The 16,744-nt window shown below is 42.8% G+C and overlaps 1 protein-coding gene across 1 annotated transcript in view; it reads left to right on the top strand.

Annotated features, from left to right (window-relative positions):
- The window catches only part of f5 (coagulation factor V), an 85,677-nt gene that overhangs the window by 31,186 nt on the left and 37,747 nt on the right, over positions 1 to 16,744 (top strand). The window contains exons 10-13 of the mRNA XM_080203266.1: positions 2,241 to 2,443; positions 6,226 to 6,373; positions 8,025 to 8,237; positions 10,940 to 13,073. Of these exons, the coding sequence (XP_080059392.1) occupies positions 2,241 to 2,443; positions 6,226 to 6,373; positions 8,025 to 8,237; positions 10,940 to 13,073 (2,698 nt within the window). The remainder of the gene's footprint in view (positions 1 to 2,240; positions 2,444 to 6,225; positions 6,374 to 8,024; positions 8,238 to 10,939; positions 13,074 to 16,744) is intronic.

The following is a 16,744-nucleotide window of genomic DNA, read 5'->3' as shown; positions in this document are numbered from 1 at the left end:
ATAACTGGTCTAAGGCTGCGCGTTTCAGACAGGGACTTCCTTGTCCTCTAGTCAGTCAGCACAAGTAACAGTTACTCATTACTATCAGCAGTTAGTACTTATCACTATACCATAAACAATCAATACTTATCACTATAAATACCCCTTAATTTTAACCCCTTTTAAACTATATTATTGACCTTGTCTGACTCCCACAGATTCAGTGATCTCTACCCGGCTTTCTGATTGTAGCCAATCAATCAAAACAAATCACCAGCAGTGAGATGCTGCCGACTACGCCAATTGTTGGGGAAATTTACCACTTTGGAGTCAGACTTGGAGGTTTCAACAACACAGTTTTATTTCGGACATGAAGCTTTGGGAGAAAGCACTGGTACTCCACAGTACTTGGCAGCTACCTTCTCAACTACACAATGGCAGTTGATCATTTTTATACCTTTTAGGCAATAGGTAGTCCAGACATTAGCAGTTAACACTTCATTACAAGTTGAGTAGGCAGATACGGACATCGATAGTTAACACATCATTACAAGCAGACAGGTACGGACATGGACAGTTAACATATCATTGTTCATAGAATGGATACATTTATGCAGTTATGTCCTCTATCAATGACAGGTTTCAATCAAGTCAGTGGCTGACCTTGGACTCATTGTTCTGGGTCTGTCCTTATCTAAAGTGCCTCAAGCTCTGACCAGCTTCCTGCAGCATTTTGCATCTTGCATGTTTTAACTTCTAAGTAACTGCCTGTGCTAAAAGCCAATGCCTGTTAATGTCCCTTCCCAGGTAACCATTTTGTGTGCCAAGCAACGATTTTGTGTCCATCACTTTAATTCCCCCACAACACTATGAAAATCCCTTTGTTGCCACATTTCACACCTGTTCAGGTATAGTGAGGGAGAATTTAGCATGGCCAATCCATCTAATCTACACATCTTTTGGACAGTGGGAGGAAACCAGACACCCAGAGGAAACCCACGCAGACACGGAGAGAATGTCCAGACCCCACACAGACAGTGATCCAAGCCAGGAATCAAACACACACGCAGTGCCAGGGACCCAAATTCAATTCCTGGCTTGGGTCACTATCTGTGTGGGGTCTGCACATTCTCCCCATGTCTGCCTGGATTTCCTCCGGGTGTTCCAGTTTCCTCCGACAGTCCAAAAAATGTGATTTGGCCATGCTAAATTCTCCCTCAGTGTACCCGAAAAGGCACCAGAGCTTGGTAACAAAGGGATTTTCACAGTAACTTCATTGCAATGTGAATGTAAGCCTACTTATGACTAATAGATAAACTTTACTTTAAGACAGAGAGACAGACACACACACACACACACACACACACACACACACACACACACACACACACACACACACACACACAATGCTAGTGTGATTAATTTATTAACATCAGGTATCCTTGTGGCCCTTCTCATTAAGATTGCCAAGGACAGATGTGTGCTGCAGGCATTGATCACTGGTAACTGGATCGAGACTTCCTTATTTAATTTTAGATAGTTCTCTTGTAGCTGGCAAAATTAAGAAACTTTCATTTTGGGTTGGAATCAAACTCCTGTCCCAGAGGCTGAAAGAATGTACACTACCTACTGAACTGTACAGATCCAGTCCAAATGAAGTTTATGAATTCCGTGAAACTCCTTCACTACATACTTCACTTGAGCTAACATAATTAGTTAACATCAGGTGCATATGTTTATTCTCTCTGTAGTTTGTAAGCACCTGCACAGTGAAAATATCGTTATTAAAAGGAGAACTATACATCCAATTGTAATGTAACTTGAAAAGCAATTAATACTGAGATTCTACCAAGAATAATCAAAGGCAAAAATGAACTTGACTTGTAAAGATTTTGAATATGTAAGCTGAGTAATATTCCTCTGTGTTTTTATGAGTGGAGGCTAGTTACATTTCCCTATCAATCTATTGTTTAGGCTCCATTTCTAAGGCAGCATAAGGCACAATAAAAATTTCAATAGATATAACATCATCAGATCCACAAGTTCAGCTCACTTGGAGACAGGCTGAGAGGAAATGGTCCTGGAAGAGAGCTATAAAAGGAGTAAAAACATTCTTTGAATTGATTATAAAATTAAGTATTTTGATTAAATTATCAAATCGTGCATGGGGGACCATTTATTCTGTGGTGGGAAACAGGAGTGTTATTGGTATCTGCCCTGGTCCAAGTGTTCAATAACATGGGTATGTTCTTGCCTTGCAGATTCAGTGAAGCCGGTTGAACCTAATGAAACCTACACTTACACTTGGAAGATTACTGAAGATGTTGGGCCAACAACCTTGGACCCCAGATGCCTAACAAAGCTGTATCATAGTGCTGTGGATATCACACGGGACATTGCTACAGGACTTTTTGCACCGCTTTTAATCTGCAAAGGTCAATCGTTGGATTTCAGGAACTTGCAAGTAAAGTAGCATTAATCTGATAACCCTTAGAAAGCTGTCATTTATTTTATGTATGTGAGCTCATTTGTTGTGGCATCATTCATTGTAAATGATAGCATTTGCTTTTTTTTAACAATGAGCAGTGCTCTACGGATATCAGGGCTACTGATTTACAATAGGTGAGAGTCTTTTGGGAGTCTGAGGAGGTGCTCTGGAATTTGGGAGGACTTTAGTTACAGTAAACAGCAGAGGGGCAACCTGAACTCCAGCAAGGGGACTCTTGGGTTTGGTAAGATGAACACTGAGGGAGTTCTCCTGTAGTTTGCCTGTATTTTAATAGCAGGAAATCGGCAATCCAAATTTTGCAACATTCATGGTGAGGCTCTTGGACTTTGGGACTACAAGCATGTGACTTGACAGATTGAGAAAACCATTCTGTTGGATTTCAACAGCCTCATTGGGTTCAAATCCCACCACAGCAGCTGGTGGAATTGAAATTCAGTGAATCAATCTGGAATTGAAAACTTGTCTCAGTAACGGTGACCATGGCAATGGTCTTCAATTGGCGTAAAAACTTATCTGATTCACTCATTCTTTAAGGGAATAAATCTTCCATCCCTACTTGGTCTGGCCTACGTGGGGGCTCCAGACTCATGGCATTGTGATTGACTCCGAAACACCCTCTGAAATGGCCTAGCAAATCACTCAGGTAAAGGATAATCAGGGATGGGCAACAAATGCCAGCCTTGCCAGCATTACCCTGTCCCATGAAAGAATAAAGGAAAAGAAATATAGTAAGCCACCTCTCCATCATCTGTGCCAGCTCCTGTGTTTCCTGCTGTCCACCAGTCTCTCAGTGCTTCACACTAGCAAGGAATAGCAGATGACTGATTCTGATTAGGAGTACCTTGCCACAGTTGAGAAAGTGGCTGCATCAGACTCAGAACCAAATATCTCTGGTTGTTGTCAGTTCCAAAGCATATAGCCACACATTATGTTTAAAAACAGAGAAGTGCTGATATAAAACAGCTGCTCAAACATGGGCATGATGGGCCGCAACTAGAATTGTGGGGTGCTGTTTAGGAAAATACATATTTATATTGTTGAGGAACAAAGCATTGCTCTTCAAATGCATTTGAATAAAGATTAGAAAAAAGAAGGTAACATTTTCTAAGACTATTTGACACATTCTAAAGTTTTAAAGTTTACTTATTAGTATCACAAGTAGGCTTACATTAACATTGCAATGAAGTTACTGTGACAACCCCCTTTCGCCTGTTTGGGTACATTGAGGGAGAATGTAGCATGGCCAATACATCTAAACAGCCATGTCTTTCAGAGCACCCAGAGAAACCTACGCAGGGAGAACGTGTAGACTACACACAGACAGTGACCCAAGCTGGGAATCGAACCCTGGACCCTGGTGTCATGAAGCAGCAGTGCTGATCACCATACCACCGTGCCTTCAGTTGATTGTTGTGTGTCAGATAAAAGCGAAGACATTATTAATGAGAGCCATCTTATGATTCTTGTAGAGAGTATTGATGACTAAATGTTATCATGATGTGTGCAGTTTATCTCCATTTGAAGAATAATGAGTAATAGTTATAAGTATTGACCAAAGTTAACCTCCTGTATGTTTTACACTTGCATCCTAAAAGGTCTTAAAGTTCATTTACACTTGCTGATCTTACTCTCCAGAAGATAGTAACTGAAGCTAGGGGACAATTCTGTATGTGTTAGCAGCTGTACATTAGCTCCTCCTAGCAAATATATGAACAAGGTCCATGGGGCTACACAACTATGAAAGATATCACAGCCAAGCCTGATCCTCTCACAGCCAACCTGCTTGTGTTTCTGTGTGCGTGCCACTTTCCACCATTGAGCTGTCATCTTCCTGATATGTATGTATCAGCATCACAACAGGCAATGAATTATACGTTCTGAGTCATTGCTTTCAAAATTGGATATATGTTCCTCTATTTTGTCCAATTTAGTAATGTCTAAAACAAAAGATTCATGGCATTCTTGAAGAAACTTAAAGAAAAGCACAGGTCCAAAATCCTGGCATTGCATTCCACATGTGCCCAGTGGTGATCTTTGGTGGTGACACTAGCAAAGTAAGGTCAGAGCAAGATCTCTCTTGAATATCAGTGATGGTTACCTGCATCAATTGGAGCCTATTCTGCCCTCTATACAAAGGGACTGAAAACTATTCACAAATTCCAAACTTCTTCAAAGCTACAGAACAAGTCTCAGTCCTACACCTCCTAGTGGACCCCAGATTCACTAACTGGCAAACTGCATCAAAATTGCATCAAAACTCCTTCAAAATTGCACAGGCCATGCACACAGGCACCTGTTAACATGCTCACATGCATGGCCACTTGACCATCTTAAAGGGACTGCATTGTGCAGTAAACAGATCATGCCAGCATTGGGGCAATATTAGACAACTTGCCTTCTTCAATTGGCATATAGTTCATCAATGTGATACTAGACTGGGAATGATCTGTACATTGGCTGGAAGTCTTGCTCCCCAAGCCATCTTGTGCCAAAATTTTTGTTTTGAGTTTGTAGAGGTTCTATGCTGGCCAAGTCATGGTGAGATTTTGGCATTACCAATCTTGGCCTAAGTTGTCACTAATCCATGACACTCCTGCTATGCTCCTGGGTGGATTACATTAGATGTGCCACCGATTTTTGGTCTCGTTTTTTGTCATGAGGATACAGCTACTGAAGTGATCAAATATTTGATTTTCCTCTGCTATGGAATCTGATTTTAGAAGATGAAGGAAATTTGGGCAGGGAAGCTGTGTCACATCTCAGCCCCTTACCATTAGTGACCATCATCCCTCCTTTCTCAATCAAAGGGAAATAGATTTCATGAGCACAGACCATGTCACTGCAAAAAAATGTAGAGATTTATTGATAGTGATAGAAAGGTGTTAAAAGAAGCATCGAGTGGTATGGTGGCACAGTGATTAACACTGCTGCCTCACAGCGCCAGGGACCCAGGTTCAATTCCAGCTTTGGGTGACTGGCCATGTGGAGTCTGCAAGTTCTCCCCGTGTGTGCGTGTGTTTCGTCCAGGTGCTCCGGTGTCCTCCCACAGTCCAAAGATATGCAAATTTCCTGGATTGGTCATGCTAAATTGCCCCTTGGTGGCCAAAGATGTGTATGTTAGGGAGATTAGCAGGGTAAATGCATGGGGTTATGGGAATGGGGTGGGGGAGTACCCCTGGGTAAGATGTTCTGTTGGACTCAATGGACCAAATGGCCTCCTTCTGCGCTGTAGGGATTCAATGGTTGGGGGAGGGAGGCTTGGCACGGGCAAGGTTTCCACCTAGATTTCCTCTCTACCACCATGTCTGCCACCAGGGGATTACTGAGAGCACGCACACCCTGAGACAGCAGCACCAACACGACTGAAGGGAAAATTAGAGGGTAAGGGATTAGTATGAGATCCATTCCCTTTTTTAATGCCCCTCTTTCTTTTTGTCATTCAGCTCTTGCAAAGTTTGACCAAAGTTTCTAAGGAAAAGTCTCTTCAAGCTCTTTCCTTCTGCATTGGTACCTCCTTCTCTTACTGAAGGAAAATTACACACTTTTTTTTGTCCCTGACTTTTGTGAAAACCCTCACTTTGGAAAACAAGTCAAAATCACAGTGAGGTCAGGTTGAAAGTTAGAAGTCTCCCTCTGACCTTCCTTCAGCATTGAGCTTACCCAAAAGAGAAATTCAGTTAAAATTGTCATATTAGAATCTCTGAAAGTCTTCTAGCATTTCATTCTATCTGATTTAGATAAGAGTGGATGAAGAACAACACATCATATTTGCAGCATTTGATGAGAACCAAAGCTGGTATATTGATGACAACATTCAGTCATGCCTGAATCCTTCCAGTGTTGACCCCAAAGATCCTGAATTTTATGAATCAAACATCATGTACAGTGAGTAGAGGTCTTCGGGTTTTTCTTGCTCTTTAAGATAAGAGGTTATTTAAGATGCATAAGTGATTAGATTTGTAACTGGTTTCTGGATCCAAGGAGTGTCGTGTGGTTTTAGTAAACTTCGATTCAACATCTGCAACCAAAGCAGAGCAATTATCAACAAAATTGGTAGCATGTTAAAATATACGGCAAAACTAGTCACTCTTAAAGGCAATGCCTAACATTTTCAATTCTCTTCATCACAGTACAGTATTCTCATTTTACACAGGAACTGCATTCAGCCAGCTTCAGGGGGCATGCAGTTGAACTGATTCTGGTTGTTGAGAGATTAAGTGGATCTATCTGATCCCATTGCTTTTCTCTATTCTGGATTCCCAAAGTTGTGCGATTCCAGAGCACCCTCCGGGTAATCCAAATCACTTTCGTGCCCTTTGATTTCAAACTCTTGGGGCACTCACTGTAGTTATGCAATTAGAGATTGTTAAAATCAGAAATTCCTAACAAGATCATTATCATGTTCTAAGATGAACAACCAAGTCTCTATCTTTTGTACAAAAACAGAAAATGCTGAAACATCTCAGCAGGTCTCGCAGTGTCTGTGGAGAGAGAATAGAGCCAATGTTTTGAGTCTAGACGACTCTTCGTCAGAGCATTTTGTTTTTGCCGCTGATTCCAGCATCCTCAGTAATTTGCTTCTATCTCCACATTTTTGTATCATTTATGCTTTCCTACTTTTAAAGTAGAAGCAACAAAAGCATTCATTTTGGGTCTTGGAGTTTATCGAAAAAATGACCAGAAGTTTACAGTGGCATACTTGTGTCCAGAAGTCAGTCTTTGATTATAAAGGGTTTTTTTTTGTTCTTATCAGCTAGTATCATAGTAACATCAAAAGTTCCCAGGTTGGAGTACAGACAGCATTGTCCAGATGAGCTATTTTTATCCAGGCTTCATCAATGTGACACAATCCCAATCTCCAAAGTCCATCTTTTCATGGACTGATTCAGTTTTGCTTCTTATTTGATCTTAAATGACCAACTTATTTCTCTCAGAATTCTGAGGGTTGAGAATTCAGGGAAATAAGACTCCACTGCCATCATTCAAATTTTAAGATCCAGGGAAAAAAAACAGTGTGGCAAGCCATGACCCAAGTGAGTCCCATAAGGACTGAGCATGTTACGCTATCGTGCTTTCTTAAATAATAATTTTGGCTACATTTTAACTTTTGCATTTACATTCTAGTGCAGGATTTTCCAAACTGTAGGTTGTGACTTCCAGTCGGGGGGGGGGATGGGAGGGTTGTCGCATCCTCCAATGCAGTAATGGTTGCCACGGAGCCCTGACTGATGTCTAAAAGCCATGAAGACTCTTTAAATTGTGGCCTAATGGACTGCTCCCTATGGCCTGGTTTCTGCAACAAGTTCAGATGTTTGTTGCTTTTGGAGTTTTGGTGTTTGCTGCCTTTACATCAGCTCCCTCGGTGTTTGATTCCTGTTTTCCCCCTTCCCCTTTTGCACTAGCTGAAATCTCCCCTTTCCCCTTTTCTCACCTCTTTGTGGGGCTCCTCTGAAGACTGAGGCATTAAAACGGGAGTCACACCAGGAAAATGTTTGAGAAGCACTAAATACAAATTAATGTTTAATTTTGTTTTCAGCCATAAATGGTCTTGTGTATGAAAGCAAAGAGTCTTTGCCGTTATGTGAAGGAATTGTCACATACTGGCATATTTCGAGCGTTGGTGCCCAGGATCACATGCTGCCAGCTTACTTCCATGGGCACACCTTCAAACACAGAAAAACAAATGAAGACGTGATCCACCTGTTCCCTTTAATGGGTGAAACTCTAACCATGCAGATGGACAATTTGGGTGAGTGTCTTCATTTCTAATAGATTCTTTATAGAGTGTATTTCACCAGGTCATTTATAATGAGAGAAACTTGCATCCAACCTATGGCCACAAGTATATTTATATTTCACATTGTATTTAACACACTCAGTTTAACTTTTTATGTTTCAAAATGGCAACAAAGGGATCCTTTCAAAAATTATGTATCTGAAAACTTATTTTGTGTTTTGAAATGTTTTGGAATGAGATAAAATACTGCTTTTGCGTTCCTGTCTTAAGAGAACACAGGAAATTGCAAATTAATGGACTGCCCTAATGGGAGGTAAGTAAATGACATTGGGAGAAGTGACTGCATGCATGGTCATAAAGTGGTTTAAGAAGGATCTTGAGTGCTGTTGGAGCAGTAGAGACACAGAAGTTTAGAGAGAACATTCCATAGTGAAAATCTAAGATAATTGCATCAAAACCGGGGTGAGAACAAGACTAGATTCAGAGGACCGAAACATGTAAGAGTAGATGTAAGGTTGAAGAAGGATTGGAGGAGTTTAAAGTTGTGGATGAGGGTTTTAAACTTTTTGAGATACGTGTGTCCAGCATAGATCAGCAAATATATTCGGGATAGGGAGGCAGGTCTTAGCGGAGGACAGAGTATAACTAACTGCAGCCTGCAAGGGTCCAGAAGAATTCAAGTTCAGAGCTAACGAAAGCATGGATGAGAATTTCAACCACTGGAAGAGTGACATAAGGCCAGCCAGTCCCCACCAAATTTATTGACACACTCTCTATAAGTGGTGGGTATTACAGCAAAAAAAGTCCTTACTGTCTTCCGTTTTAACACAATAGAATCTTTTAACTTCCACCAGGGGACACTTCAGGAGTCAGTTGTTTTGAAGCAGATGTTTGATGATTTATTTTAAAAATGGCAGTGAATATTTTTTATTCATTCATGGGACATGGGCGTTGCTGGCTGGCCAGCACTTATTACCCATGCCTAACATGGCATGCTGGCACTGTGGTTAGCACTGCTGCCTCATAGTGCCAGGGACCTGGTTTGATTCCCAGCTTGGGTCACTGTCTGTATGGACTCTGCATATTCTCCCCATGTCTATGTGGGTTTCTTCCGGGAGTTCCGGTTTCCTCCCACAGTCTGAAAAATGTGCTGGTTAGGTGCATTGGCCATGCTAAATTATCTCTCGAACAGGTACCGGAGCGTGGTGATTGGGGATTTTCGCAGTAACTTAATTGCAGTGTTAATGTTAGCCTACTTGTGATACTAATAAATAAACTTTAATTGCCTGAGGGCATTTGAGATTCATCCACATTGCTGTGGCTGTGGAGTCACATGTAGACCAGACCAGGTATGGTCGACACTTTCCTTCCCTAAAGGATCAGATGAGTTTTCCCAACAATCAACAATGGTTTCATGATCAGCAGCAGATTCTTAATTCCAGATTTTTTTTATTGAATTCATATTGGGATTTGAACCCAGGTCCCCAGAATATTAGTTGGGTTCCTGGATTAATAGTCCAGTGATAATACCACCGGAGCATTGCTTCTCCTAAAAAAAAATTTAAAAAGGTGTAATAGTAAAAAGCACTGATGGATAATTCATCCATGTTTAGTGCTGTTTTAATGATTCCCTCTGTTGAAACATTGATGCAGTTCAAATTAGAACATAAGAAATAAGAACATAAGAAATAGGAGCAGGAGTAGGCCATCTAGCCCTTCGAGCCTGCCCCGCCATTCAATAAGATCATGGCTGATCTGTCGCTGCTCAGTTCCACTTTCCCGCCCTCTCCCCATAACCCTTAATCCCCTCTCCTATCAAAAACCCATCAACCCGCGTCTTAAAAATATTTAGCGAGGCAGCCTCCACCACTTCAACGGGCAGAGAATTCCAGAGATTCACCACCCTTTGAGTGAAGAAGTTCCTCCTCAACTCCGTTCTAAACCGCCCCCCTTTTATCTTGAGGCTGTGCCCCCTAATCCTATTGTCTTTTTTGAGCGGGAAGAGTCTTTCCACCTCTATCCTATCCATCCCATTCATCATCTTATACGTCTCAATGAGATCTCCTCTCATTCTTCTAAACTCTAACGAGTACAAGCCCAGTTTATTCAGCCTCTCCTCATAGCTCAACCCCCTCAACTCCGGTATCAGCCTAGTAAACCTCCTCTGCACTCCCTCCAAGGCCAAAATATCTTTGCGCAGGTGCGGCGCCCAAAAATGCATACAGTACTCCAGTTGCGGCCTCACCAATGCCCTATACAGCTGCAGCAAGACCTCCCTACTTTTATATTCAATCCCCCTCGCTATGAAGGCCAGCATCCCATTCGCCTTCCTGACCACCTGTTGCACCTGCAAGCTGGGTTTTTGCGACTCATGCACAAGGACCCCGAGGTCCCTCTGCACCGTCACCTGCTGCAGTTTTTCGCCCCGTAAGTAATAGTCCTTCCTACCATTCTTCCTACCAAAGTGGACCACCTCACACTTGCCAACATTAAATTCCATTTGCCATTTCTTGGCCCATTCGCCCAGCCTATCTAGATCCTTCTGCAGACAATTGTATCACAGCTTGCCCTTTGTTCCTAACCACCATCCTTGTTTTTTTTTAATGCTGTTGTTGTGGTGCTATACATAGTTTTACTGCCGTTATTTTATAGCTACTGCAGTGAGGTACTTTTGATTTGCTGCTGCTCCTCTGATATTGCGCATTGTTCCATAGGTGAATGGCTTCTTGGAACTTTAAGTTCACGTCTGGTGACCTATGGTATGAGGATAAGAATTAAAGTTTATCGGTGTGGGGAGGAAGCTATTTCATACCCAATATTGTACTACAGGATTCAGTCAAAGTCAGACAAAGTGTTGGTTGAGGTACCCGAGGAAGCCAGTGAGGAAGTTATTGACGATGAGACACTTGCAATTCTGAAAGAACTTGGATTGCGATCATTCCAAAAACCACAAGAAGAAGGAGAGGCCGAAGATGTTTTGCAATTTATTGAAGGTAGTTCTGATGACTCAGTAGCACTCAATGCTAATACATCCACGGAGCAAGGCAGCCAGTTACATTCAAATGTCAGTGGAACTCAGGATAAAACATCCATTGATGCAAGCGAAGTGACTGGTTTACTGAAGAAAGAAATATCAGATGACTTGGAGCATAATGTGGATGAAGGTGAAGTGACACCACCTGAGAAATTAAACAAAAGTGTATCTGAAAAGCTACTAAAAGAAATAAACAGTGAAATATCAGAAATACCTGAAACATTATCTGATTCACATGTGCTGAATTTCACATCCACTGATGCTCATTTAAAACAAAATACACCAGATATGACAGAGGGCGATATTAACATGGAGATTTCTGGAGATGACAGTAGTGTTCTTCACAATGTTGTGCCAAGCTCTGCTGCCACAAATACCAACTTCTCATTTAATGCAAATGACATGAATACTTTAGTTAATCTCACTGTGAAGATCGGGTGGGATTTAGCTGAGATTCCTGTATCAGGATTAAAGCAAAGTAATTTTCAAATAATGGCAGAGAACATCAGCCACATCAATATCACAGATGGCAAAGATGAATCTGATTTAGCCCCGCGAGAAACAAGTGCAGAACCAAATAGTCAAGTTGACAAAGCTGAAGCTTTCATTATGCGAGAAGATGGCAAAGTTGGTGCAACAGATACCGGCAGTGAAATGGATGACAGACAGAAAATCCACCAAGAAAAAGGAACTGCATTCAAAATCGAAACAAGTGCGGTGTTAGGATTGATTGATGAATCACAGTTGTATGCAGAGAATCAGACAACTGAACCACATTACAGCTCGAACTTCACCCAACCGGCAAATGCCATCCAACATTGTTTGGGTGAAAACTGTCTCCTGTATGAGATGACAAGCCTCAATATTTCTAATGGAACAATCACAGTGGCAAATGGCACATGGAGCGAAACAAAATATCTAGCTAACTCGTCAAGAGAGAGTGTAGCAACCTCTTCACTAGCAACTAACTTTTCAGTCAGTAATGAGCAAAATCGAACCATCTCCAGTGAAAATAATAACAGCACAAGTAAAGTGACCACTGATAATGAGCAACTGTCTGGTGGGGTTGTGGAAAACTTTATATATACTTCGGAAGGACCAAGAATGGAGAGTGGCGAAGATTCTGAAAAGGTATTTGTTTACTTGAAGAAGCGCTTAACAGGTGACCATAGGGTTCGTTTTCAGGGAACTCCTCTCAAACCCAAAGGACATTATTTGACATATCAAGTGGAGGAAAAGGGTGTTAATGTTTCAAAGCTGAAACATTTGAGAAGATACATTAAGCTCACAACACACAACCGTTCTACAAAACAATTCAAAACTAAAGGAGATGTTGGAAGACAAGCTGCGGTTGAAACGATGCTGAAGCGCAAGAAATTAACGAGGGAACAAATGTCTCCTCGAGGGTTCAAACCTGGAGTTAAACGGAGAATAAATGTTCCTTTAGGTAAACAACATATGTCACCAAGAGGATTTCAACCAAAGCCTGAACATTCAGTAATTTATCAAGATGACAGCTCGGACAGTATTATAGTAGGAATTCCAAGACGTAATAATGGTGTCACTCTTGATTATGATGAATATATCGCAAATGTGGATGTAGATCGTCATGAAAATGATAGAAAACTAGATGATGACAAGGACACAAATTTTGATTCTATGAACCCTTACACTCATGACAAACGCACTCATTCAGATATGTCCCGGGATCCAGAAATGATCGCAGAGTATTACTTGCGTAGCAATGATGGGAATATAAGGTATTACTTTATTGCTGCAGAAGAGGTTTTTTGGGATTATTCCAGAAATGCCATGTAAGTATAGAGTTTTATGCGATTGGATTTTTGTTTAAAGCAACTTATCATTGAATGATTTCAGCACAGTTCGTTATGTCCCTGCCATTTCTCTGCAAGAGTAACTCACTTCATCCCAATCTTGTACACTTCCTGCACAGCCCCTGAAATGTCTTCTTTTGAAATGCTTATCCAATTCCCTATTACAAACCACAGTTGAATCTGCCCCTATCACATTTTCAAGCAGTGCTTTCCAGATCCTAACCATTCACTGCATCAAAAAGTTCCCCCATTCACTTAAATCACTGTCCTCTGAGTCTTAACCCCTATCTCACCAGGGACACTTTCACCCTATCTACTCTGTCAAGGCTGCTCATGATTTTGAATACCTTGACCAAGTTTCTTCTCAAAAGAAGAACAGTCCCAACTTCTCCAATCTATCTAATAACTGAAATCCCTCATTAATCTTTTCTGCATCCTTTGTAAAGCATTCACATCTTTCCTACAGCACAATGCCCAGAATGAGACACAATGCTACAATTGAAGTTTCACCAGGGTTTGTTATTAAGTATAAAATTAATCAGAGGAGAAATTTCTTCACCCAGAGAATGATAAGTCTCTGAAATTTGCTATCACAGAAAGCTGTTGAGGCCAAAACATGTATGTTTTCGAGAAGGAATTAGATGTAGAACCTGGTGCGAAGGGGATCGAAAGATATGTGGGGCAAAGGCGGGATCAGGCTATTGAGTTTGATGAGCAGCCAAGATCGTAATGAACGGTGGAGCAGGCTCGAAAGGCCAAAACTTTGGCTCTTATTTTCTATGCTTTTATAACTTCATATAATAGAATCATAGAATCCCTACAGGGCAGAATGAGGCCATTTGGCCCATTGAGCCTACACCGGCAACAATTCCACCCAGGCCCTTTCTCCGTAACCCCACATATTTACTCTGCTAATTCTCCTGACACTAAGAGGCAATTTAGCATGATCCCTCCAGTGTTCCCAGGAACTTTGGTTTGCAGTGCATGGCTGGCTTGTTGCACAGCACAGTAACTTTGCTGTCAGCATGTGGCTGAGCTTAAAGGAACATTGCCTGTGCATGTTTGTGAATAGCTATTGTTCCGTATCGAACCCCACAGCCCCGACCTCAAATCAGAAATTTCTGGGTTAGACTTTTATACAGAAAAATTAACATAAAGGAAAACTATTTTTCCAATGTCCTTGGCTGAAGATACGGCAACAAATATAGACTGTCACAGGCACTACTTTCCCTATGAATACACAGATGAGGTTGACTTTAGGGTTATAAGGGTTGGGTGGAAGGGCAGAGATTGGCTTGAGGCACATGGAGGACCTTTTGAACTTTGCTCTTTTAAGATCCCCTTATGCGGACTGGGGTTCACAACTCCTCTGAGGGGCCTTGAACCATGACTCTAAAAACCTGGCTTGACTCCAGGGGCACAATTCTCCCGACTGGGACTATGTCCTTTAGCGGGAATGTGGGGTGTTTCCCATTGTGGAGGCCTACAGGAAACCACACCATTTCACACCACTATGAAAATGATTTGTGGACCTCCCACCAAATTGCCCCCCCAAACCCGCCCACTATTTATCCAGCCAGTGGGGGCATGGAGAATTGAAAAGTGCAGAGGAATAGGACATGCCTATCTCCACAATGGAGGTGGCCAGGAAGGAGCGCTGGATGTGGGCTTTTGGCAAGAACCAGCCTGCACCCTTTAGATTCACTCCCAAAAATCGGATAGCTCCTAAATGGTTTAAAGGTTGCCACGACATCCTGGTTCAATGAAAATCAAGGCTGCAGAAATGTTACACTGGGGGGATTCTCCAGCCCAACAATTCGTAATGGCTCAGAAAATCGGGAGTCAGCAGGAACGTGGCGCTGGTCACCAAACCCACTGCAACCCACTGGGAATTGCTTGATAGGGCAGACGCAACACGGTTTCATTAAAGGGAAGTCGTGTCTGACAAATTTACTGGAGTTCTATGAGGATGTGTCTAGGGCAGTGGATAGAGGAGAGCCGGTGGATGTGGTCTTTCTGGATTTTCAAAAGGCGTTTGACAAGGTACCTCACAAGAGGTTATTGCAGAAGGTCAGGGGACATGGAGTTGGGGGTAGGGTGTTAGCGTGGATAGAGGATTGGTTGTCAAATAGGAGGCAGAGAGTGGGGGTCAATGGGTGCTATTCGGATTGGCGGTTGGTGACTAGTGGGGTGCCCCAGGGGTCGGTGCTGGGGCCTCAGCTATTTACCATTTATATAGATGATCTGGAGGAGGGAACCGAGTGCAGGGTGTCGAAATTTGCTGATGACACCAAGATTGGGGGAAAGGCAAATTGTGCGGAGGGTGTGGAGAGTCTGCAGAAGGATCTAGATAGGCTGGGCGAATGGGCCAGGAAATGGCAAATGGAATTTAATGTTGGCAAGTGTGAGGTGGTCCACTTTGGTAGGAAGAATGGTAGGAAGGACTATTACTTACGTGGCGAAAAACTGCAGCAGGCGACGGTGCAGAGGGACCTCGGGGTCCTTGTGCATGAGTCGCAAAAACCCAGCTTGCAGGTGCAGCAGGTGGTCAGGAAGGCGAATGGGATGCTGGCATTCATAGCGAGGGGGATTGAATATAAAAGTAGGGAACTCTTGCTGCAGCTGTATAGGGCATTGGTGAGGCCGCAACTGGAGTACTGTGTGCAGTTTTGGGCGCCGCACCTGCGCAAGGATATTTTGGCCCTGGAGGGAGTGCAGAAGAGGTTTACTAGGCTGATACCGGAGTTGAGGGGATTGAGCTATGAGGAGAGGCTGAATAAACTAGGCTTGTACTCGTTAGAGTTTAGAAGAATGAGGGGAGATCTCATTGAGACGTATAAGATGATGAATGGGATGGATAGGATAGAGGTGGAGAGACTTGTCCCGCTCAAAAAAGACAGTAGGACTAGGGGGCACAGCCTCAAGATAAAGGGGAGGCGGTTTAGAACGGAGTTGAGGAGGAACTTCTTCACTCAAAGGGTGGTGAATCTCTGGAATTCTCTGCCCGTTGAAGTGGTGGAGGCTGCCTCGCTAAATATTTTTAAGAAGCGGGTTGATGGGTTCTTGATAAGAGAGGGGATTAAGGGTTATGGGGAGAGGGCGGGAAAGTGGAACTGAGCCACGACAGATCAGCCATGATCTTATTGAATGGCGGGGCAGGCTCGAAGGGCTAGATGGCCTACTCCTGCTCCTATTTCTTATGTTCTTATGTTCTTATGTAACCCTCCCAGGCCATTCTGCCAGTGCCCATTAGGTTCTCGGCCAGAATGGGCAGAAAGCCTTTCGTATTCAAATACACACATTTAAATACAATTAACAGGTTAGCAGCCCAAGACAAATGGCCCTCACTGTTCAGCGGGATCTGCACCAGGTGGCCTTTGTACAGGTCCTCACAAACAAGGACCTGATATGTTGAACCCTGAGGGTCGAAGAAGCACCACCAACCCTTCAGCAATGTGAGATATTCTCCCCCACCACACCACATAGGCATGAGGCTTATCTAACCCAACCCCAAGTCAAGTCCCCTGTCCCCTCAGATCCCCCACAACCTGCCAACAGTGCACTTCCGCCTGGCACTGACACCCTGGCATGGCACCTGGGACCAGAGGGCGTTCTAGGAGATAGGTCCAGTGGCCATTTACCTCTCTGCT

This window comes from Carcharhinus amblyrhynchos, chromosome 15 (genome assembly GCF_965287045.1).
Source record: "Carcharhinus amblyrhynchos chromosome 15, sCarAmb.v2.hapA, whole genome shotgun sequence".
Lineage (NCBI taxonomy): Eukaryota > Metazoa > Chordata > Chondrichthyes > Carcharhiniformes > Carcharhinidae > Carcharhinus > Carcharhinus amblyrhynchos.
Note: the sequence above shows the minus strand (reverse complement) of the source record. Positions and strands in the feature narration are given on the sequence as shown.